The sequence below is a fragment of the Tyto alba genome, unplaced genomic scaffold, assembly GCF_018691265.1.
Source record: "Tyto alba isolate M040663 unplaced genomic scaffold, T.alba_DEE_v4.0 Super-Scaffold_28, whole genome shotgun sequence".
NCBI classification, from domain to species: domain Eukaryota; kingdom Metazoa; phylum Chordata; class Aves; order Strigiformes; family Tytonidae; genus Tyto; species Tyto alba.
The window spans coordinates 19,276,693-19,302,334 of record NW_024881302.1 but is presented as its reverse complement, the minus strand read 5'-3'; the positions used below and the strand labels follow the sequence as shown (position 1 = coordinate 19,302,334).

The following is a 25,642-nucleotide window of genomic DNA, read 5'->3' as shown; positions in this document are numbered from 1 at the left end:
GTGAATGCTGTCAGGATCATACTCTATTCATAATAGAGGAACACCCCTAGAAAGAAGATAAATATTTGGGCCCTGATTTGGTTTCTGTTTGATCTTCAGTGGGGTGTCCTAACTGAGAATGCTCAGCTGAAAACATTCGGTTGTCATAAATCCTGAGTTGCGAGAAAATTATTTGAAAATAACTTCTTAAAGTTAGAATAGGATTCTGTGGAAATCAGAAGCTCTTAATAAGTATTTTAAGTAAAAAATAACATGGATGACTTCCAGGTTTCAGTCACACAAAAGACTACTAAGGATCTAGGTGCTTTCTATAATTAAAGTGTATTTATGAGGCAAATAGGCTTTATAACAAGAAGCTAAAGCTATGGGTTGTTAAGAATGATTGGGAAGATACAGGTTACCTTAAGAGTAAATCTTAGAGATTATAAGGTCAATGTCCTTTGTCCTTTTCAAATGCCATTTGAAAACAGACCAGTTCTGCATCCTTTCTGTAACCAGTCACACTTAGAACAGTTAGTGAGCTTTTTCATTTCCAGTCTCATGTGTTCCAAACTCAGAATTGAGTTTGCAACCAGGTTATCTGGATACAGGATGGCGTATCTAGAATGGGATGGAAGGAAGGTCAGCAGCTTTATAAAGCTGCAGGCTTTTCCTCCAGCTTATAAATGGTGCAGGTGTTCTTCGTTGGGATCCCTGGAATTTGGTGACATTTAAAGCTGAGAGAAAAGTGAGGGGAGGAGCCAACAGGACATGAACTTTCAGATCATAAGATCCTGTGATTTCCAGAGGTAACCAGCAAACATTGTACGAACCGTGGTTGGCTGTTGGAACAGGAGATGCACAGCTGTGTCACACTCTTTAAGCTATGAGAGACAGCACTGCACTTAATAAACAGTTTTGGGTGGTATAAATATTATCTTACTGCTGAAAAGAAATTAGAAATTTGATTCTTAGGAAAAAAAGAAGGAAATGGTACCTTTGAAGGCCTCAGCTGCATCTCATGTGGCTTCTAGTTAGGATTGTGAAGAGTAAGTGTTTAGAATGTACCACTGCTACTTGTCTTTCACTTCTAGAAAGACTGTACTCCACTGAAAACAATACAGAAAAATAGAGCAAATTATAATACCACTTTATTATTTATCTTAATGAAATAAAATTAGATTGAACTTTGTATTGCAAATTATTGCTGTTTTTTTTCATGTAACACGCAGAGGGCCTCCAAATGCAATTTGGTTCACTAAACACTAACATAATAACAACAGTAAATAATAATCTTAAAATTCCATCTGTGAGGCTGTAGCATAAGTCAGTTTGCTGGGATGGTTAATGTGTATGTCATGCTGAACTGTCTTTTTGCTTCTTTGCCTTATCAATTCTTTCCAGTCACCAGGGTTTTGGTGCTCATTCTGAGCTCTCACTGCAAAATGTGTGTTAACTTCAGCACCTGTGCCAGGCTCTGAGGGCCAACTTATATTGACTGCTTTTGAGTTAATTAGCTAGCCAAACTTCCTTTATTTAGTGTCTATGATTCTTCTAGTTACTAAGTTCTGTTCCTAAAAATGAATTCTTCTTGTACTTGCATGTCTACTCTAATAGAAGAGGAAAGCTCCAGAAATTTTGAAATCCTTTCCTTGAGTTATCTGTATCCCATGGCTTCACATCTGTCTAATCATATACCTATGCTCATCTATATGCACTTACTCAGGGATGCATATCTTATGCTTTACTACCCTTTATCTCAATATCTTTTGTTTTAGCGCTCAGACTACTTGCAAGAAAAAATGGGAAGGGTGTTACCTGAACAAATATTTGCATATGCTACTTGCAGAGGAAAACCAAGGCTGTTTAATTAATTGCTCTGGCAGTGTCATTTTACTAAGAAAGGATATGACCAACAAGATTTTTTAGATAACTTGATTTTAAATAAGCAGATAATATAAGGTTAAAGATAATTTATGCTCCTTATAGCTTAGTTTTAAGTGGGAGTAAGTGTATGTGTCAACTAAATGAAAGGAAAAGTGTTGTTCTGTCAATAAAATGTTTAATTTTATGTCCACTGAGTACCTGGAATCTGGATTCTCATCTGTGTGCAAAGTGTAATGAATTAACTGTTGACTCTTCCTAGTACGGTGTCTTGGTTCTATGGAGAATGGACCAACGAGGCAGAGTGCAGGGACCTGCCCTGCTGAAGCAAGAGTATGGAAAATGTCTGTCTCACTGTGTCTTTCGACCACCTCCTCCTGGAGAGTAAGTATTGTGCCCTGTCAGAGCACAGGCAGAGCAGTCTTTCTCTTGTTCCACAGAAAGGAAACCCTACTCACAGACAAACCTTTTTTTAAACAGATATTAAAAAAAATTCTTCTCCTAGCTGTCCTTTATTTCCAGGTTCTTCTCCCACTCTAGTAGCTGGCTATTTGTGTCCTGTATGCAGCAACAGATCTTCCTTTTGTCCATATCTTTCTGTCTGTTGCTGTTGACTCTTCTTCCTTTAGTTTTTCTAATTAGCGATGTTGCTGATTGTGAAAAGCAGAAAGCACACTGAAAACACAATTATCCATGAAGTTATTGGCAAGAATAATTAAATAAAAAGTAAGTTCTTAGACATTATTTATTTCCTCTCCAAGGAAGAAATAGGAAACAGCTCTAGTAAAAAAAAAAAAAAGAATTTTCCTTGTCTGAGCCACTTCTCTTTTAACATCTCTATAAAAATAATGATGCTTATGAAATAGGTGAAACAATGCAAATGAAAACTAGTATTAAAATTTTGCTTTATATCTTTTCGATTTTGTCCTTTTTCCAATCAGTGTATGAAACACCTTTATTTTCTCTTTACCGTGTGTTTTATTAACTACTAATCCATTCTTTGAGATGGAAAGTACTCTGTTCTGTAAGGAACTAGAAATTAAGTATCTGTTTGCAGGGACTTTGTACAGCTGGCAAAAGCAGCTGTGAGTGGTGATGAGAAGGCCTTGGATATGTTTAACTGGAAAAAAGCTGGAACGGGAGCACCTCTGAAATTGGGACTCCAGGAAGGACTCTCCTTCTTTATCACTTTGATAGATGGTAAGAGCAAAACCACTTTTCCAGTCTGCTGCAAATGTGTTTCCTTAATGCTTCAAAATAGCTCAGTGCATAATAGTCTTGTTTTCATATATCCAACATTTAGAGTATATCCATATATCCATCATATTCATGTGTCCAAGAGGATAGAGTATTCATAGGAGTTGAAGAATGTTTTGTAAGAAGAAATAAATAAAATTATTAAAATCTTAGTATCTTCAGGTCAAGTCCTCTCTGAAAGGACACCGTAGGTATTGGATTCATCAGGTTCACAAAGAAGTGAGTGTAAGGAAAGCGATCTCTAACACCTGAGTGTAAATCAGATTAGAAATGGTCAGCATTTTGTGCAAGGCTTCAAAATAATGCATGTGCTGTGGGTTTTCTTTCTAGAAATAGGCAAATGTTGCTAGAACATACCTTTTAAAATTGTTAATTTACTTTTTCACTTTTTTCTCATGCTTCAGTCTAAGGAAGCAAAAAAGTCTGAGTATCTCTTTTGTTAGTTTTCTTCCTAATATCACTCCTTCCCTGCCATTTGTCTTTTCCTCTCCCTTTTACTGTTCTGGGTACTAGTTTGCTCTGAGCTCATTTTCTTCCTACCCTGGTTGTTCTCATACCTCCTATCTCTCTAACCTGCTGACTCTTTGGACTGGAGCCAGAATGTGTGTAACAGGTATTGTAATGAGTATGTTTCTGGTAGGTGATTCAAGTCCGTAATCCTCTCGATTCAAGCGTTAACTACTTCAAAAAACATTTAAGTTATGCTAGTTCTTCAGCTCAATTACAGTTTGATTCAGTGTTTACATTATACAGAATGAGACCCATCATTTATACCAGTATAGCCTTCTGTATGATTGCAGGAGTCGCATTTGCCAGCTGTATGTTTGCTTTGCTGCATCTTCACTTGATTTGTGAGTTACGAGCCTTTTTACAAGATATGAACCATTTAAATGAAAAAGGGATATAGGGCACTTAAACGTACAAGGGAGAGAATCTTTGAGTAGCTGTGCCCGTTAGACCCTCACTTTCAAAGAAACTGTTGTGGTGGTACACAGCTCCATCTAGGGACAGGCTCCGTATCCTGCAAGTGGGTGTCCACACCATGTTTCTTGGACCTCCTTGTTCAAATTTTCCAAATTTCAGTCAAACGACACTGACCGTTTCTTTTGAGCAGACTCATTGCCTAGGTTGATTTGGGCATATGTATTTGGAACCCAGTTCTTAATCTAGTAAGTGATCTTTCATAACTTCAGAATCAGTTAATGTTTTGATAGTGTTTAAATGTAACCTGTAAATTTCCTCTAAAGTATGGACTCTGAGTCCAAACTTTTTAATAAAACCGAATTAAAAACCCCAAAACATTCTTATTGCATGCTTTTAAATATCTCAAAAGAAATTTGACTAAAGACAATAGGGCATTTTTTAAAGCAAAACTAAATAAACAGTTAAGCTCCTCATGAAAGCCCAAAACAAAACAAAGAAACCTCCCAAGTTTCAAGGATCTATTAATCTAGATATTTTTTGATGCCTCCAAGACACTGATCGTTGTAGCAAAACAATAGTTGCAATTCAGGTAATATGTTACATGAGATGCTTATCTGGAGAGTGGATACTTGAACTGATAATTTTTGGAGGTTATTTTGCAACACTTTTCATGAGCACAAGGAATCATCTTCGCTACTGAGCATTTCAAATGACTGGCAGAGGTATTGGGACATAACCTGAATAGCTGAAGTAATCCTGAAGTTTTTACTGACTGCACCCTTCTTTGTCTTCACTGCAAACATTTTAGGTCATGAGTAATAATTCTCTTCTGGTCCTCTTTGCATTTCCTAAGAAACATACACTTTCTGCTGCTTTTTGTCTCCTGAATGTCAGAGTTACTTGCTCTACTTCTAACTACCTTAGATTTTTTAACTTTTGAGATCAGTCTCTTGTGTGATACAGTGTGAAAACTTTCTTAAATTTACTCAGAAAGCTATAAGCCTCTTCCTAACCACCTAAGTAGCTTCAAAATAGTGGGTAGTGTTATCTGTGTGATACCTGATACTTTGCATGGTAATATCCAAGTACAGAAGTTTAATTTAACTTATGAAACAATTTCAGATGTCAAATAAAATCAAGGGATTGTCCACTTCTTGTAAAAGATCCCATTAAACTGAGATTCGATAGATGATCAGTTACTGCAATGTATTGCTACAATAAACAGATATCTGTGATAAAAAATGCTACATTGGAGAACTATCCCAACAATCCCCAGGATCACTACAGACTGGGTGATAAGTGGATGGAGAGCAGCCCCAAGGAGAGGGAGTTGGGGGTTACTGGTGGGTGAAAATCTGCCCGTGACCCCAGCACCATGCGCTCACAGCCCAGAACCCACCCGTGCCCTGGGCTGCAGCCAGAGCAGGGGGGGCAGCAGGGCCAGGGAGGGGATTCTCCCCCTCTGCTCCGCTCTGGGGAGCCCCCCCCTGCAGTGCTGGGGCCAGCTCAGGGGCCCCCAACAGCAGAAGGACCCGGAGCTGCTCGAGCGGGGCCAGAGGAGGCCACGGAGATGCTGGGGGGGCTGGAGCAGCTCCCCTGGGAGGCCGGGCTGAGAGAGTTGGGGGGGTTCAGCCTGGAGAAGAGAAGGCTCCGGGGAGCCCTTCGAGCGGCCTCCCAGGGCTTAAAGGGGGGACAGGAGAGGTGGGGAGGGACTCTGGATCAGGGGGTGGGGGTAGGGTGAGGGGTGACAGTTTTAAACTGACAGAGGGCAGAGTTAGATTAGATCTAAGGCAGAAATCCTTCCCTGTTTGGGGGGTGAGGCGCTGGCCCAGGATGCCCAGAGCAGCTGTGGCTGCCCCCTCCCTGGAAGGGTTCAAGGCCAGGTTGGACGGGGCTGGGAGCCCCCTGGGCTGGGGGAAGGGGGCCCTGCCTGGGGCAGGGGGGTTGGAACTAGATGTTCTTTAAGGTCCCTTCCCACCCGAACCAGTCTGTGATTTAACAAGAGAGATGAATGAAGTTATCTGTTCAGTGTTTTGTTTCAGGGAGAAATTTATACTGTGTGGGAGGAGGTGGGAGAAGAGTTTGAATTTTTTTTTATATGGTTGGAATGTAACAGATGATTAAGTATTTGCAAGAGTTTTGGAAATTAAAACATTCTTTTTAATTACATCGTATTGCCTTTTGGATACAATATTTTAGCATGGATCCTTAATGTTTGTTCTTATACATTTGTGGTTCCTGCTTCAGCTTTTGGAGGAAAATATTTTTTCATGTCATAGGGTTTTTGGATTTGCACTGGTTTGAAATGACACATTTATATAATATGATTTGCTAGGAAACTGTGTATGTGTGTGTGGCATGACATCTGTCCGATTTCTGTTACTTCATTTGTTTGGGTGATTTCTGTAATACCATTATAAGCTGTAATACTAATTCTGGGGTTTTTCACTGGGTAGACCTATGCATGACTTATACAGTATTACAATTTGACAAAATGGTAATGGCTTTTAAAATGTTGATAGGGGCTGTAGCTGCCAAGTCACACACTATGTTGTCTATTCTCAGAAAGACACTATCCCATTTGCTTGTGAAATAATGTAGAAAAGCTGTTTTTAGTGTGTGTGGTGGAATGTTTCTAAACCATAACGAAGAACTTCATATCCATAGTTTTCTATAAGCTAGACTGCTGTGAATCGTACCAGTTGTTAGCCGCTGTTCTTCCTTCATAAATTACTGTCAATACTGAAGATTTCAGAAGCCATCATTCATATACACATATGCAGAAAGAGTATTCATAGTTTAAAATCATTTAAATGATTCCCCTCTGGATTTCCTAGATGGGGAAAAGGTAAGTAAGTTTTGGTTTATTCCTCTGGGCAACTATCATAATCACTGACCTGAGACAAACTAGAAGACAAAAGAATTACGGTTATTTTAACTTTTCAACACTTGAGGAATATTTTATTAAGGTAGAAAGCAGCAAGTTTGATTTTTGTAGCTAAAAACTGTTTACTAAAAACTGTACTTTCTTTATATGTACTGCAGGTTCTGTGCATTACGTGAATGAGAAAGGAAAGACAAGGCATGCATTTTCCACAGACAGTCTGGTCCAAAAGCTTCTGTTCATGGAGAAAAGAGATGTTTTAGTTGTAGTAACAGAGAAGCTGCAGTTGTCCTTGCATGCAATTACTCTTGAGGGAGAGGCAGAAGAACTTGTGAAGGTGAGACTCGGACTACAGGGTAAAGTTGCAGTGTTTGATCTTTATAAGTATTTGTTAGATTATTTTGATTATCACTTTTTTGCTTACAGATGAATCGACTCTCGTTTTTGTTTCTCAGATCATACTTTGATGAGCAAGTATACGCTCATTTAAAAGTGGAATAGAATGGTGTGTTAGTGAACTTAGAAGGATGGTTTTCATCTTGCCTTCCTGTTTTTTCTTAGTTTCTTTCATTTTGACCCTATGTTAATCCTTTCACACTTCATTTGCCTTGTCTTAATGAATTAGAGAAGAATTGAAAATTCCAGTATAATCAAATATTTGTTAAAATATCTTGTGGATAAATTGTTGATAATCTGTGTCCTCATTTTTATTATCATCAGTCGCTCAGAGCTGTCTCATCTTTCAGATTAGTAGGAGCAGTACCTCCTCTTGGTGATAATGTCTTTGTCTGCAAATCTGAAAGATGGTTTAGTTCTTACATTTTGAAAGTGTTCTTCAAAGTTGTAAAGGCTAGGAATCATAGAATCATAGAATAGTTTGGGTTGGAAGGGACCTTAAAGATCATCTACGCCACGGGCAGGGACACTTTCCACTAGACCAGGTTGCTCAAAGCCCCGTCCAACCTGGCCTTTAACCCTTCCAGGGAGGGGGCAGCCACAGCTTCTCTGGGAAACCTGTTCCACTGTCTCACCACCCTCATAGTGAAGAATCTTTTCCTGATACCTAATCTAAATCTACCCCCTTTCATTTTAAAACCGTTACCCCTCATCCTATCCCTACACTCCCCAATAAAGAGTCCCTCCCAATCTTTGCTGTAGCCCCCTTTAAGCACTGAAAGGATGCTATAAGGTCTCCCTGGAGCCTTCTTTTCTCCAGACTGAAAAACCCCAACTCTCTCAGCCCCCTGATCATCTTTGTGGCCTCCTCTGGCCCCGCTTGAGCAGCTCCGTGTCCTTCTGATGTTGGGGCTCCAGAGCTGGCCCCAGCACTGCAGGGGTTTCTCACAAGAGTGGAGTAGAGGGGGAGAATCCCCTCCCTGGCCCTGCTGCCCCCCCTGCTCTGGCTGCAGCCCAGGGCACAGGTGGTTTATGGGCTGCGAGTGCACGGGGCTGCCTCACAGGCAGTTTTTCATCCACCAACATCCCCACGTCCCTCTCCTTGGGGTTGTTCTCCAGCCACTCCTCGCCCAGCCTGGGTTTGTGCTGGGGATTGCCCCGACCCACGGGCAGGACCTTGCCCTTGGCCTTGTTGAACTCCATGAGGTTTGCCTGGGCGCCCCTCTCCAGCCTGCCCAGGTCCCTCTGGATGCCATCCCTGCCCTCAGCGTGTCCACCACCACACAGCTCCGTGTTGTCAGCCAAGTTGATGAGGGTGCAGTCGATCCCACTGTCCGTGTCTCCAACAAAGGTGTTAAAAAGTTCCAGTCCCAACACCAACCCATGATGACAGCCACTCGTCGCTGCTCTCCACTTGGACATCAAGCCATTGACCACAGCTCTTTACTGCGACCATCCAGCCAATTCCTTCTCTACCAGGTGATCCATCTGGCAAGTCCACGTCTCCAATTTAGAGACAAGGTTGTCATGCGGAACAGTGTCAGAAGCTTTGCACAAGTCCAGGTAGAAGATGTCAGTTGCTCTTCACTTATCCACCAGCGCTGTAACCCCATTGTAGAAGGCCACCAAATTCACTGGGCATGATTTGCCCTTAGCAAAGCCCTGTTGGCTGTCACCAATCACCTCCTTATTTTCCACGTGCCCTAGCATAGTTTCCAGGAGGATCTGCTCCATGATCTTGCCAGGCACAGAGACTGGAACTGTAGAGTGGCCTGTAGTTCCCTGGGTTTTCCCTTTTTCCCCTTTTAAAAATGAGGTTATGTTTTCCCTTTTGCAGTCAGTGGAAACTTCACCAGACTGCCACGACTCCTCAAATATGAAGGATAGTGGCTTATCCACTTCATGTGCCAATTCCCTTGGGACCCACAGATACGTGTCATCAGGTCCCATGGACTTGTGCATCCTCAGATTCCTTAGATGGTCTGGAACCTGATCTTCTCCTACAGTGTGTGGTTCTTCATTCTCCCAGTCCCTGCCTTTGCCTTCTGCATCTTGAGCGGTGTGACTGGAGCACTTGTCAGTAAAGACTGAGGCAAAAGAACCATTGAGTGCCTCAGCTTTCTCCATATCACAGGTAACCAAGTTTTCAGTTTCCTTCTGGATAGAGTCCACATTTTCCTTAGTCTTCCTTTTATCACCAACATACCTATAGAAGATTTTCTTGTTGTCCTTGATGTTCCTGGCCAGATGTAATTCTATCAGGTCTTTGGCCTTTCTAATCCTATCCCTGGCTACCTGGGCAGTTTCTCTGTATTTCTCTGTATTTTTAAAAGGAAGCGTATAAAAAACAACAACCCACAAGTCACAGAATCACAAATAGTAACATAGTGATTCCAAAATTATCCTATGGGGTCTAAAAACAAACTGACCTCATCCAGGACTTATAATCACTTTGGCTTAAATAAAATACTGTACTGTTGATGAATACTGTTTGAGGGGATGGAACGCAAACCTTCCCCTTCCTAAGTTTTTTTTTTAACTTTTATCTAAGATCAAAAAGGACTGGGCACTTATGTATTACAGGGCTGTCTACTTCTTATTAATTAATCATTACTTATTTTTGACTAGAAGTAAGATTTGGTATTTCACATTTTAAAGCAATCTTTATCAGGTTCTAGGGGAAGATCTAGTACAAGAGACAAAAGCTGCTCCTTACCTACTTAATTAACCCAGTACAAGGTTTCTTTTATTAAATTTATACATCATATAGTTGGTGCATTTAGTGGTGATCACTGCCTGAGAGAAACTATTGATCTATCTGAACTGACAGACAGGTCTAGTTATTCTCATTTTAAGTTTTTAGCTAAACTAGGCAATTCAGATGCTTACTGTCTTTCAAGTGTGTGCTCCTACCATCTATAAACCTATTTATTTACTTGTTAACAGGTGAAGTTGAGTGGGAAGATAAATCATTCTGCAGACATCATTTTAATAGACAATAGCCTTGTTACAGCACTAGGTGAGACAGTCATCAGGTAAGAATCCTGTTTGAAAGCTGTTTTGGTTGCCCGTGAGAAGTGCCAGCTAAAAGGTTTATAGTCTACAATGCAGACCATCTTTTACTGAACTGTATTTTTTTAAACCAATAATGAAAAAAACTCCCAATATTTTCTAATTTTGTTTCTCAAAATAAATAGAAAAATTAACTGAAAAATCTATTTCCATGAGGACAGAAATGAATTCTATATATCTTCCTTTGTTTTTGTATATCTATATTCTGTTTTGTCAGGCAGTACTACCCAAACCTGTTCCTTTTTGTTACTGATTTCTTCTGAAAACATATATGCATTTATGGTTTTTGCATGAAAAAGATAGCCACTTTGCTGTTCTTTCCGTTGTTATCGTCTGATTGTTAGGATAGTCACAGCATTAGCAACAGTGAAAAAAGTGCATGCTTTTCAGGATGTTTTTTTGTTACTGTAATATAAGACAAGTATTTCGCTTACTTCTATCCCCAGTTCTTTAAAAAATGTATGTTACTTTGCCATGCTGCTACGGTATCATGTTCTGTAGTTTTTATCTTTTTGCATGTTTTTAAAAAAGGTATTAAATCTTCTTCTTCCCTGTCTTTACTATGACATGCTCTATTTGTTTCCTCTACCTTTTTTGTGAGAGTGGGGGTGTTCCATTAACATCAGCAGTTCACTTTCTTGAGCCTCTATCTTCTACTACCAGATAAAATCATCTGTTAAATTTGTGAGTGTGTGATAAGGACCAGGTATCAAGAAGGAATATGTCTGATGACAACTTTTAGTTCTAGAAAATACATCTGGAGTCCAAAGAACTACTGGTTAACCAAGGAATAGTCTTAAAACAGAGGAGGAAGCATAAGTAGAGAGGAGCAAAATTGCGACTTCACCTCACTGTGTTTTCTTTTTTTCTTAAATCTGGGTTTGCTCCTGACTCCTTTCTTCATAGGACAGTATCACAAAACATGCTGCAGAATAAAAAGTTAAAGAAAAAGGAAGGTGATTGTTAAGAAAGTCACATTCCAGAGGCAGTTGCTGGCAATTTAATTTTAAAAATTGAATGATTTGGGCATTATGGAAATAGCAAATGAATGCCACGTGCAGCATCCTATTGACTGTGTTTAGCAAGACACCTGGAAGAAAAAGCATTGTTAAAACGCTTGTTTTGTGTACCCTAGGTTCTGGGATTTGGACCGAGATGAGAACTATGTGCTCTCCCTAGATGTGCAATTTGGCTTTGAGGGAGGAGAATGCATTAACTGTGTTTCTTACTGCAGTGCTAAAGGTGAGAAATAGCATGGCAGCTGTGATCTCTGGATCCTAAACCTTGTCAAACTTCAGCCTTCAATGCCCCATAGTCATGTCAGTATTTTTGTCTTGTTACTGAGGATTTCAGTAGCAGCATGTGATGTAGAAGTGTTTTAGTTTGGATCAGGAGTGTGCTTTTGAAGGCACAATGAGGTCATTTGATACTCACCACACCTTGCCTCAGCGTGGAGTTGTCTTCTGGCACACAAGCTCAATTCCCTTTGATCACACTGAGCTGGTACAAGTACTCCTGGAGTACACCTAGTGCGCTCCAACCTGGTACAGGCATTCAGTCTATAAGCCCACAGTAGAGCTAATGCAAAGTAGAACTCACCAACCATATTTAGCGTGGTCCTTAAAACTGGTGTTTCTACAAAGCTATTCCCATGCATCACCTTGTTTGCCAGTGTAGGCATAGCTACTGTCTGCTAGAATGGGTTAATGGTGACTTGCCCGTGGTGACTACAAAACCAGCTATTAAAAAATAAGTGGTTAAAATGCAATCATTGTCTGATACGTTTAAAAAATAACTTTGTCTGTTAGCTTAGAAAATGGGCCTTGCCACATGAAACTTCTCTCATTGTTTCTCCAGAAAGTTTCTCCAGTTCAGGACTAGGATGCTGTTTTGCAGGAAGGCAAAGATGGATGCTGCTAGATGGAGGCTTCTCAGGACCTTAGAACCAGACCTAGGCTGCCTGCTACTTTGTATAATGTTGGTTTGTTTTTCTGAAGTGTAAGATACAAAATGCCTAAAAGGTTTGTGAATGGCAGGTCTCTTAGCAGCTGGTACTAACAAAGGGAGAATAGCTATGTGGAGGAAAGCAGCAGGATCCGATCAGAGTGTACGGGCTTTGGAGGGCAAGGAGAAGTGGAAGCTCCAGGCACCTACAGAACTTGAAGGAAATGTCACTCAGATAAAGGTAAGACGAGAGAGAGTGTTCTTGCATGTTAGTAGGACTTCACAAGCATTAGATGAATAGGTCATCTTTGTGAAACAGATGATGATTACTATCATACAGATATGTGCACCAGTAGAGACTGGTCCTCCTTCAGGAGAAGGAGGATAAGCCATCACGATCAAGTAACTTTTAAAATTGAAATGGGCAGAAAAAGTACCTGTTTGTAGCTATTCTGTTCCAGGCAGGGTTGAAATGCTCAGCAAGATAACACACTGAAATGCAAATACATCTCTCTGTGAGAACTGGCAATCACGGCATCCTTAAATCCAAACATGTCTCCATTTTATGTCTCATTGACAAACCCTTTGCATTCAGCACCCTGAAATTATTTTCTGGAAGATAGATTGTCAGAAATATCAAGTTTACATAAATTGATTAAAATAGCATGCAAGAAAATCTGACTAAATGCATGATTTTATTTGTAGAGAATTTTTTTCTTATTAGTCACTTTATCAATGTAAAGTTTGCTCTTACTGACAGCCGCAAAAAGAAAACAATGTATTTACAACCAAATATTCTTTGGTGAGAAGATGTGCCATCTGGAAGGGAATGTTGTATTTTTACACACAAAATTATGTTTTCATCTGTTTTTTTTTGTCAGAAAATATTTCTTGTTTGCTAGATAATATTTTTATATGTGCCGGCATCAGACTAGATGTGGATATTAAGTTCTCTTTTACAAATGTGCAGAAACAATGCTTTACAACATTTCTACTGCTCTTTACAATATTTTAATGCTGAAGGTTATGACAATACATAGCACTATAATATTTATTTTTTAACCCATTGTCTGTTAAGTGTCAGGGTGCAACATTTTTATTTATTTGAAATATTTTCATTTGTCACAGTAAGTTTAAACGCTGTCATTCTATGCTTACTAGCATTTTGATATATAGAAAAGAGAAATGCTGACAGTTAGAATCATAAATTTAAATTTAAAAAGTTTTACATTAACAAACATTTAGCTTTTTTGACCACCACCATTCTGCTAAAAGGCAAAGCTTGTGCTTTTAGCTCCTCCTGCTTTTTTTGTTTTGTTTGTTAAACCCTATTATTAATTTTTTCCCAGTTTTTTTTTTTTAGAATTTCTGTTATAACTTAGTTTATTCTGTTGCTGTGCTTAATATTTGGGAACAATACTCATTTTCTTTTGGGAGTAATGAAAATCAAACAAATATATCTGGTGCCTTTCAAGAGAAAGTAATTTTATGTTTTCTTTTATTCTGTTTTCACATAAGAATGCAAAGTATTTAAAAAACAATGGCATTTGCTTGCTCTGGGTTGGCATATAGCAAGGGTCTGTATCAGAGTCCTACTTAAAAATTAAAACACAAGTACTACTAAAGTAGAGAACTCAAATCTTTTGTTAAGATATTTCAGTAACAAAAGGTCCAGGATATAGGAAATAGTGTGTGCCATTAGTATATCGTACATCTGCTAATAAATTGAGGGAAGGGAAGAGATATAGGTGTTTATGTCAGCTTGACCATTCAAGCATTTTCCAGATAACAGGATACGGAGTGCTGTCCAGAAATAGCACCTTGTTCCTAATGTTTGTTAGCATAAACAAAAGCATTGCCAAACAACTGTCAACAATCACTGTGTTTTTATCTCATGTTATAAGGCTGTCTTTAATTATGGAAACTCTAGATTATTTTTTATTGTAATGCTTACATTCCAAAAAATATTTTGTAAAAGATTTTAAAAATCGTTACATGTGGAATCTTGTTGTAATTCCTGTAAAAGCCTTTTCCTATATTACCATAAAAAACTTAGAATAGAAAGCTATATACCATGCTGAGGTCAAAGGGCAGCAATAACTTCATGTGACTCCTTGCCAACCTCATCTTTTTTCAACCTGATATGGTGGCCTCAAAGAGAGGTGGTTGGGAAATGTACTCTAGCTCATCTATTGTGCAGCATAAAATTTAGTTACTTGTAATGAAGCACCATTAGGAAGAACCCCCCCCATAGCTTTATTTCTTAGATCATGCTCTTGAATAAAATGGAATTATTTTCAAACGCAACTATTTAAATCAGTATTGTTTGAAAGGTATAGCCACAAAAATATCAGTGTATCAGGAAATTAATAGGAAACATTGAATAACTTTGAGGGAAGCAGATACCTTAGAGACTTGGCATATCCCTAGAGTTTATAGGATTTATCAGTCATGCAAGGACAGAGAAGTTCTTGGACTTCAAAGGGATTTTCTGCAGCTCCGAGAAACTATAATTTATCTAGCCCATGAAAGTATGTCTGTATGAATGGTCTCTGATAGGTTAAAAAAAACAAACCAAACCAAACAAAAAAACAGCCCCAAGCCCCTCTGCCTGTTCCCTGGAGCCCAGAGGGAGCTCCTGTGCTGAAGCTGCACAGGGAGCTATGGACTCTGCTTATCAGGGAGCAGCACTGGTGGTGTGTGGCAGCTCAGGAGTAGTTCCCCTGCACTCCCATGCATAGTTACAGCTTCCAGACTGGAGTTTGGATCGCTTCTGGCTAATGTGGTATGTGCAAAGAGTTCACATGTAGTCAGCTGGTTGCCACAGTCTTTCTGGCAAGAATAATTTTTTGGTAGGAATAAACATAAATAATGTCAGACATCCTTGTTTAACTCTGAATATAGAAAGAAAGAATGAAAATGGGAGCATTGCTTTCTCTTTAATAATAACTAGCTGCATGTTAGAAACTGTCTTTGCAAGCCTTCTTGAAAACAGTTCTTATCTTTCTCCCATTGAATTTTGTAAGTTATTTTCAGCTTTAGAATTACTCTGTGTAGGTGCTATTTTTCAGTCTTTAAAGGAGGGAAAGGTAACCTTCACAGAACTAACTGAAAAAGAGTTAGCTGGAACATGGAGGTTCTTCCAGGAGAAGCGAGTTGGAAGCCACCATGCTGCTAGAAAGCTATGACCTAGTTGCCATTACTGAAACTTGGTGGGATGGATCCCATGACTGGAGTGCAGCTGTCAATGGCTACAGGCTGTTCAGAAGGGATAGGCAAGGAAGGAGGGATGGAGGGGTTGCCCTCTACATCCAGGAGTTCACAGTCCTGAGGGATATGGATCAGGCAAAGAGTAAAGTCAGGAGCCTGAACTTTAGGAAAGCAGAATTCCAGCTGTTCAAGGAGTTACTCAATAGGACCCCCTAGGAAACTGCCCTCAGGGACAAGGGAGCAGAACAGAGCTGGCAGATCTTTAAGGACACTTCCCATAGAGCACAAGAGCTCTTGATCCCCAGGTGTAAGAAATCAGGAAAGGACACAAGAGATCAGCAGGGATGAGTTGAGACCTGCTAGGTGAACTAAGGGTCAAGAAGGAAATGTGCAGGTAGTGGAAGCCTGGACAGATATCATGGGAAGAGTATAGGGACACTGCCCAGTTATGTAGGGATGGGGTCAGGAAGGCCAAAGCGTGGATTGAGCTGAACTTGGCAAAGAATAATAAGAGCTTCTACAGGTATGTCAGCCAGAAAAGGAAGGTCAGGGAAAGAGTACACCCTCAAATGAACACAACTGGCAAACTGGTAACAACAGATGAGAAGGCTGAAGTACTCAACTTTTTTGCCTCAGTCTTCACTGGCAACCTCTCTTCCCACACTCTTGAGTGAATGGACCTCAAGGCAGAGATGGGGGGAGCGAAGTCCTTCCCACTGTAAAAGAAGATCAGGTTTGTGACCACCTGAGGAACCTGAACATCCAGAAGTCTATGGAACCCGATGAGATGCATACCAGAGTCCTGCGGGAGCTGGCTGATATTGTTGCCAAGCCACTCTCCATGATATTTGAAAAGTCATGGCAGCCAGGTGAAGTCCCTGGTGACTGGAAAAAGGGGAACATTGCACCCATTTTTAAAAAGGGTGAAAAGGACGATCTTGGGAACTACCAACCTGTCAGCCTCACCTCTGTGCCTGTGATGATCATGGAACAGATCCTCCTAGAAGTTATGCTAAGGCACGTGGAGGACAGGGAGGCGATTTGAAACAGCCAGCATGTCTGCACCAAGGGCAGGTCTTGCCTGATCAACCTAGTGTCATTCTATGATGGAGTGAGTACATCAGTGCACAAGGGAAGAGCTATGGATGTCATCTATCTGGACTTCTGCAAGGCCTTTGACATGGTTCCCATGACATACTTCTCTCTAAACTGGAGAGATATGAATTTGATAGATGGACTGTTCATTAGATTAGGAATTGGTTGGATGGTCACATCCAGAGGGTGGTGGTTGAGTGCTCAATGTCCAGATGGAAATCGATGATGAGTGGTGTTCATCAGGGATCCACACTGGGACCAGTACTGTTTAATATCTTTATCAATGACGTAGACAGTGGGATTGAGTGTACCATCAGCACATTAGCAGACGACACAAAGCTGAGTAGTGTGGTTGACATGCCTGAGGGGTGATGGGATGTCATCCAGAGAGACCCAGACCAGCTCAAGAATTGGGCTTACATGAACCTTATGAGGTTCAACAAGGTGCAACCCCCAGTATCAATACCCTGTTGGAGTGGGTCCAGAGGAGGCCACAGAAATGATCAGAGGGATGGAACACCTCCCCCCTGGGGAAAGGCTGAGAGAATTTCTGTTGTTCAGCCTGGAGAAGAGAAGGCTCTGGGGAGACCTTATTGTGGCCTTTCAATACTTAAAAAGGGGCTTCTAAGAAAGATGGGTACAGACTTTTTAGTAGGGCCTGTAGTGGTTGAACAAGGGGTAGTGGTTTTAACTAAAAGAAGGTAGATTCCGACTAGATATAAGGAAGACATTTTTTATGATGAGGGTGGTGAAACAGGTTTCCCAGAGAGGTGGTATATATCCCATCCCTGAAAACATTCAAGGTCAGGTTGGATGGAGCTCTGACCAACCTGGTCTAGCTGAAGATGTCTGTGGTCACTGTAGGTGGGTTGGACTAGATGACCTTTAAAGGTCCCTTCCAACCCAAACTATTCTATGATTCTATAAGGGGAGAAGTGTACTTTTGGACCCCTTTATCCTGATTTAGCACTTTTTTTTTTCTAGGGAATTTGAACTACATTTATGGAAAGGGTTATTAAAACCGCAGAAAAGAATATGGTAGTCAAAAAAGAAACTATGCATGCAGCTTGATTTTACAGATCACAGCATTATTAAGCCCTTTAAATCTGTGATGCTTTTCTGCAGTAGTGTATGTAAGGTGGTGCAATAATATCCTAGGAAAGAAAAGTGGTTTTTATTTAAAAAAGAGCTCCTCCCTTAGACTAAGGGAGTCTGAGTAGCTGGGTAACCAGCATAATAGTTTTAATCTGTAGTAATGACTAGTCAGTGACTATAGTTGTATTTAGATAGAAGGACTTTGTATATGTATAAAAATATTTATACTATTCTACCCCTTGTCATCTGTCTTGGGACATTTCTGTGAGTGTTCAGGATCTCAGATTAAATTATGTGTTGTGCTTTTTTTTTTTTTTTTTTTTTCCATTGTGTGCAGTGGGGCTCCCGAAAAAACCTGCTGGCAGTGAACAATATCAGTTCTGTGGTGATCCTCAGTGAGCGGGCCATGTCTTCTCATTTTCATCAGCAAGTAGCTGTTGTACAGGTGTCTCCCAACCTGTTTGATGTGACCATTTTCTGCACAGGAACCACACACAGTCTTCATGTTGATATGAACGTTAACGGAGTCTTCGTTACCAAGGTTAATTGGGGTTTTTAATTTATTTGCTTGATTATTTGCCTAGTTAGGTGTATGGAGATGAAACTTTCTGAGTCTTTCATATAACCCTTCTTTGATATTCAATTTATTACCTAATGGAAGTAATTTTATGATGGTAGCAATGATGCTGTGGTGCAGCTGATTTTCAGATAGTACAATGACTCAGTAATTCTCTGGGTGCTGACCAGAGAACTTCAGGGTTACCAAAAGCCTTCCAACTCAATATAGAGGAGAACTAGAGAATGGTGGCTATTGTGTGGAAGGTCTTGCTGTTTTATTGCATGAATTCCTGTATGATTCCAAAATAAGCTGAATGTATATATTCTTTTGCCTTTTTTTTGTATGGTTTAGGATGCTGTAGTATTCTGGAATGGGAAGCAAGTTACTGTCTTTGAGTGCTCAGGAGATACCTTCAGAAGTGCAGGTAGGACTTAGAACACTGATCAGAGTTGCAATGGTTCTCTTCCTCCAGAGTTACACATTCTCTTCATTCGTGAAAGCTGTAATTATAAGTGCAAAGTGAAACATATTATTAACACTGATTAGATTTCATATTCCCATTTTGCAGAATAGACAGATTAGGGTTTAAAAATCATCTACAGAACCAGAACTCAGATGCCAACTCCTACATCTGTGCTTTATTCAATAAATGTGCTGGGATATAATGTGTGGGTTAACCTCAGAATGAGTTGGTATTCCTCTATAGGAGTAGCAGTGTGGCAACAGAGGTAAAATGAAAGGTGACGTGCATCTGTAGGCATAAAATTAAAATATACATCCTCTTTACCTCTGTTCAGCTACAATCCAACCCTGGTAGTACCTAAAGATTAAATGTGCCTCATTCATAGAGTTCCTAAGACATCCAAGTGTGTGACTGACCTTGACAAAACCAAACACCTTGTTACTCTTTCCCACTGTCCTGACTGTCACACCTAGACTTGAAAGGAATCTTCAGAGCTAGCATATCATGTCGGGCCTTGCACAACACATAATACAAGGATAAGGCTGCCTCTTATCTTTTAAGTAAGTCATTCCAGCAGTTGATCAAGAACATAATTTTTTTCCTACTTTTGCAGCCATGGATCCTGTTGCCTTCTATGGATAGGTCATGGTAATGGCTGTTGAAGGCTTTTCTACTTTGCTTGGGAGCAAGTGTAACCAAGGTTACACAGCACTTACCATAGGAACCGGGAAGGAGTGGGTTTTAGTCCCAGCTGTCAGGAAAATCTGTTCCATAAATTACTGTATATACAGCTAAATCAAGTAAATTATTTTTTTCTATTATTAATTTTCCCTAAATATTTCTGCCTTGAGAAACAGGTTATGCAGAATTCCATCAATCCCATCCAAAATCTTGAGTGTTTAGGCTTTGTCTTTTAAAAACCATCAAGTGTTTCCTGAGAATTGACTTAATCTTGTCTGTATTTACTCATTTATTTTATAACTTTTCCATGCTGAATCAATGCCTTATTACCACCAAGGTCCCAACTGTCTACAACACTCACGAAATTATTTAAGAGTCACTCTTCTTTTCCGACAGAGATTCTTTTATCACTTTTCAGTTGTAGCTCAGTGAAGGAAGGAGTGAATTCTCTCAATGGAACCTCACATTGCACTCATCTTTTTCTTTCCTTCACTCCCTATATCAACTCTTTCCCCTTCCTCTTCCACTTGTTCTCGTGGGCAGAGTGTACAAAACAGCTGTTTTCAGTAGGAGTCTCAGCTTTTAACTGTAGTGGCAGAATGGAAGAAGGCTGCAACACCAAGGAGTTTGGGAATCAGTAGAGACTGACAGGTTGAAAAATGGATTTGGTGCAAGACAGTGGAAATGGAATGCTTTAAATCAAAATTATTATATTTTTTTCCCTTTTAAAAAATCCATTTTTGTAATGATGGCTTTGTGGTGATTGTTCCAGGCTCTTTTCTTTGTGACTCCCCAGTTCTGTCCATGCATGGAGAAAATCTGTACACAGTTGAGCCGTATAGGGTCCAGGTCCGCACCTGGCAGGTAAGGGCTGATGAAACCACGAACCAGTGAATATGTCTTACTGTTTTCAAAAGTTGGTGTTACAGCTTAAAAGTTAAGTGGATGTTTTGTAAATCTATCAACTTTACCTTTGTTATAGAAAAAAATATTTTGAGTATTTCAGCAGAAATATCTTTGACATTTTGTGTTCTTTAAAAAGTCTGTCACTTTAAAAACAACTGCACTGTAACTAATAAGTATTTATAAAAGAAAACAGAATTCTGTAGGGGTCAGACTTTAAGAGGATCAAAACTGCATGCAGGTGGAATATGCATACGTACATTACTGACAGGAAAATGAGCATACTGAATATTCTTATAAGGTAATGAAAAATACCCTCTGCACATTCTGTGTGTTCCCGCAAAATCTTTTGCTTAACTTTTGCAGCCTTTGCTACTCTGTGAGAACCAAAAAGAAAAATCTAATTATCAGAGTTCTATGATACATAACTTTTTTTAAGAAACAAATATTGTATTCAAGACTGGGTGCTTTTTATCACAATAAGGACTGATTTAATTAATATATTTGGTTTTGCAGCTTTATATTAAAGGACTTTCAGGGACCTGTACTTCTGTATCCCTTAGTTGGAAAAAGTTGTATTATTGATGTGGAAATCGTTGCAGAAGGATACCTCTAAATTTTTATTTTTTTGGAGACTATACATCCACTTTTCAACCTGAAACACAGATTGCATTTGTAGAGATTGTGTGCATGCGCATGTATGTGTGTGTGGTTTCTCTCATTTTGCTCATAGTGGTTTATCTAACATAGAAGTTCAGCAGTTAGCTACTTGGTGACAAAATAAGTCCCTTCTAGTTAGACCTTGAACACACAAACCTGGTGTTACATGTTTCTCCTCAGGGCACAGTGAAACAGCTGCTGGTGTTCTCTGAAGCAGAGGGGAATCCGTGCCTCTTGGATGTCTGCGGAAATTTCCTGGCTGTGGGAACTGATTTGTCTCACTTTAAAATTTTTGATCTGTCTCGCAGGTATTAATAAGCCTTTTAAAAACATCTGTTTATAATTGAGCACATATTTTGTGGAGGAGGGGGGATCTTTAGTTGGTTTTGATCTGATGAAAAGTGATAGCCACTTTGAATCTTGAGACAGTATGTGCAGCCTATGTGAACTGATCGCCCATCCCTGAAGCATGGGAAGAGCCACAGAATTATTAGACAAATCATGACATGAGTAACAGTTACAATTTTTAAAAGAGGGTATTGTGAGGGATATCTGTGTGTATTTGAAAGTGGGTGGAAAATTTATGGAGGATCAAAATAAGGATGTCCCTTGTTTCTGCTGATAACTTCGTCAAGACCTTAATCTCAGAAGAGTTGAAATAAAGACCAAAAAATGCTGGGTCTCACATCTCCTCATAAATCAACAAACTTGATTTGGTGAATCCATGGAGGAAGTGAACCTAGAATTGTGGACACTGTTCTTCTTCCTGTTTAGGTTACAAGAGAAGTTTACTTGACTTTATTAAAACTTATACTGTGTGTTCCCATGCCAACAAACAGCTGTGGCATGAAACAGATATGTGCCTAACATGACTTCCAGTTCAAAAATATGTCTGCTAGTGGCAAATGTAATTTTGAAAACTTGAAAAACCTCAAGGGTGAAATGGATTCTGTTCTTCCTTACATACTGTCACCAGAGGAATGATAAAATCTAGTTAGTTATCCATTTGGAAACTTGTTACCTGTGTTGGGATGGCACAAATTCTACATGGGATACAGTATGAAGTTTACTGGACTTGGGCAGGTTGTAACTAGCACAAATACTGGATTACGATGTTTGATAGTGGAGAAAAAATAGCTTAACTCCTGAATGCTATGTTAAATTTTTGTGGCTAGTGATGAAAATACTCCTTCTCAAATGATGACAGTATAGCACTATCTAATTTCAAATCAAGCATAGTTGGCTTAGAATAAATAAGAGGTCTATACATGTAACCTAAGAGTGTTATTTTTACGGAACCAAAGTTTTTTTCATGGGATCATATTATGGTTCTAAATTACTGTCACTTCTTTCTGTCACATTCTTTAGATTCATGAGATTTGTCCTCTGTTGATGAATGATTGCTGGATTTGTATCTATACCAGCAGTAAGATTCTTTCAAGATAAAAAAAGCAGGGGGTGGGGGATGGGGTGAAGGGTGGGTATTAAGTATATGAATGATACAGTATTATGGAACTTAGGTACAGAGGGATAGTGACCAGTAATATAATATAAATATGATGCCTCAATTATATTTCTTTATTTCTGCTCCACAGTGTGTTTTCCATACACAGAACTTTTATGTGATGGGCTATATTCAACATTCATGGTACTGTTCAACTTATGTAGGAAAACCAGACCTCTAAATTAAAAATTCTGTTAGGATGTTCTTGCTATATGTTTCGGGAATCCTGTAGGAGGATTGAAGTTTATTCTTGATGATTGATTGAAGAAAGAGTGTCTCATTAACTTCTTCCTGAAAGAAAGGCAGATTGCAGCAGTTCTCTGGAGAGGAAGCTGGAGTCTGGGGTAGTGGTGTCATAAGGTAGCAATAGTTTGTTTTTAAAAGTCTTGCCCATAATTTGAAAAATGTTTTGGCTGGTACGTATTGCCAGTTACTTGCCACAATATGATTTAAGTGTATTCCTTTCCACAGAGAGGCAAAAGTGCACTGCAATAGCAAGAATTTCTCTGAGCTGTTTCCTGGCCTTGGAAGCATTGCATCTGTCAAGTGCAATGCTAATGGCAATAAAGTCAGCATCCTTGTTAGCAAGGTGAGGCAAAGCTCTTCGTTTATCACCCTAGGACCTGACCATCAGTTAATAGACTGGTGCAGTTCAAGAAGATTACTGAAAACACAAGATTCACTTCTCAGAAATAAACCTACATTTTCTGTGCAGTGTATGTGGCCTTGAAATGTCATGTCCAAGCATGTAACTAAACACTAAAATTAAGGTATGTTGAAGTTTGGTGCATTTGGTGAGAACAACCCAGAAAAGGAAGCAATATTTTAATTACTGAAGCTACTTTGTAGCATTTCAAAGAAATCAAAGGCTAACTTGCTAGAATAGAAAAACAGCAAGAAATTTTTTGATATTTCTTCCAAATACTGTTGTGTGATTACCAGTAAACAAAACTTAGAGCATAAATCAGATGAGCTAAACATGCCTTTTTTTTCTTTTGACTGCATGCTTCAGCAACTTTTGTTTTCCCTTCTTGTAGGTGGACGGAAACATTGATTCCAAGATCTGTTTCTATGATGTAGAAATGGACAAAGTTACACTCTTTGATTTCAAGGCTGAACAGGGAAATAGTAGAGAGAAGCTTTCTTCTAGACAAGGCATTGGCAAGTAAGAAGCTTTTATTTCGATAAGTATTACTTGCGGATTTAAGATAGGAATCTGCCCTATGAAGACAGGCAGCATTTCAATATGACACTCCTCTGTCTTTGTGTAGGAGCTTGTATGAATTTAGTTATTTTATTTCTAAAGAATTAATTAAAACTGGTGCATTGTATGTCAACCAGCCTCCATCCCTGTCTCTTCCAATACGTAAACGAGGGAGTGTCAGATGAAGGTTTCAGAAAGCAAGCTCAAAATAAGCAGGAGGAGGTGGTTCTTCAGAAAACATGCAGCTGAGCTAAGGAATTCCTTGCCAAAGGAGTTATGGATGATGAAGGAAGGGTTCATGGAGGTTCATAGGAGAGAAATGCAGTGAGAGTTATTAGATATGTGGAAGCCATATCTGGCTCAGGAGGTCTCTGAGGGGAGGAGGATTGGGTGCTGGGGGAGTATGCATAGAGGTATTATATGAGTATTATATGACTGCAATCAGGATCTGTATCTTAAAATAAAGAAAACTCTTGAAGAATCTCGGAAAGCTATGCTTCCATTAAGAGTGTACAGGGTAGGAACTGAAAAGAGGACATTCTGAGGCTCCTCCAAGGAAAAAAGTTAATTTTTAGGTCCAATACAGGATAGTTTTGTATGGGTAAAAACTCATGAAATGTCTGTTTAGAACTGACAGCTTTGTTCTCATTCAAGCTCTTCTGTGGCGAATACATTAAAAAGCCTAGTAGCAAGGCAGCAAAATGCAGTGAACTAGGAACTGTCATGTAAGAACAGTGGAATGTTAGGGTACAAATTCTCATCTTGTTTTACAATAATTTTTCTGAAGAAGAAAACAGCATTAGAAGATGATTTTCCTTGTTAGCAACTATCTGCTATAGGTATTACAATCAAAAAAAGATTTACTCTAGTTACTACTGAAACCAGAAAAAACTAAGGACAGTGCAAATCAGTTATGCAAACAGCACAATAATGAGGGTTATTTTACGTGTAGTATCTTGTGTAGCCCAACAGAGGCCACCACAAGCTAGTAATGCTATTTCACTCATATTTAAATACTAGATGGTGTTGTGAATAATCCATTTATCTGTGCTTCATTTTAGAGTGTCTTAAAATTGGAATAAGTAAGCTCAACAGAAAATAATAATAATCTACACTTCTTCCCTTTCTCTCTCTTCTCCTGAGGCAGAATGTAAACACTCCCAATTTTTTTACACAAATACTGTTTTTCAGCTTGTGAGTAATTTATTTTGAATTCAGGGGCATGGATAGCACATTGTGTATTTCTGCGTCCCTTTGAATCTCTCCCTTAATTTGCCTTCCAAACCTACTCCAGTCCTCCCGACGAAGTCCACCCTTCAGTAGTGACATCAAATGAGAAACATATTTTAAAGATATCTTTGGTTTATCTCTTTTTAAACAATTTGACACCTATTTACATTTTGTATTTCTTCAGAAGAATCCTGAGCCATTGCTAAAATAGTCTGATTCTGCATGTCTAGAGTCTTAACATGGCCGGCACTGAAGTAGTATTTAAATGCCTGAAGGAGGCAGTAAAATGTTTCTTATTTAAACTGCTGCCAGAGTGGCTCTTCTAGGGCTGCAAGGGTTGTCCTTGTGCTTAATGGGCTATTTCACAGTGCCTTGGAATTCTTCATATGCAGTATGATGTTCAAGCACAGTAATGAGGAAAGGGAAGGAACTGTGGCATATCTAGAGACTGAAGTCCCCCAGCTGCAGGTCAGGTTCAGCTGCAACTCTGGAGTTTCCCTCAGCACTGAGAAGTTCAGCAGTTCAAAGTATCAGTCACACAGCATGCCCAGATCTCTGCTGAACTCTCAGTAGAGAGAGATCTGTTGCCTGAGAATATAAACTAATTTCTTACTTTTTTTCCCTATCAGTTTAAGCGCAATTGTCTAGTTGTGATCTCTTATAACCACTGCTTAGCTGGATTTGAACATGAGACATTT

General features: G+C 39.4%; 1 protein-coding gene across 4 annotated transcripts in view; it reads left to right on the top strand.

The window, feature by feature from the left end:
* Window positions 1-25,642, top strand: part of IFT140 (intraflagellar transport 140) — a 100,366-nt gene that overhangs the window by 13,173 nt on the left and 61,551 nt on the right. For all 4 annotated transcript variants that reach the window (XM_042798950.1, XM_042798952.1, XM_042798951.1 and 1 more), the window contains exons 4-15: window positions 2,126-2,247; window positions 2,921-3,063; window positions 7,090-7,265; window positions 10,271-10,359; window positions 11,532-11,638; window positions 12,433-12,581; window positions 18,078-18,281; window positions 18,651-18,723; window positions 20,216-20,307; window positions 21,187-21,314; window positions 22,982-23,099; window positions 23,548-23,675. In XM_042798950.1, coding sequence (XP_042654884.1) covers window positions 2,126-2,247; window positions 2,921-3,063; window positions 7,090-7,265; window positions 10,271-10,359; window positions 11,532-11,638; window positions 12,433-12,581; window positions 18,078-18,281; window positions 18,651-18,723; window positions 20,216-20,307; window positions 21,187-21,314; window positions 22,982-23,099; window positions 23,548-23,675 — 1,529 coding nt within the window. The remainder of the gene's footprint in view (window positions 1-2,125; window positions 2,248-2,920; window positions 3,064-7,089; window positions 7,266-10,270; window positions 10,360-11,531; window positions 11,639-12,432; window positions 12,582-18,077; window positions 18,282-18,650; window positions 18,724-20,215; window positions 20,308-21,186; window positions 21,315-22,981; window positions 23,100-23,547; window positions 23,676-25,642) is intronic.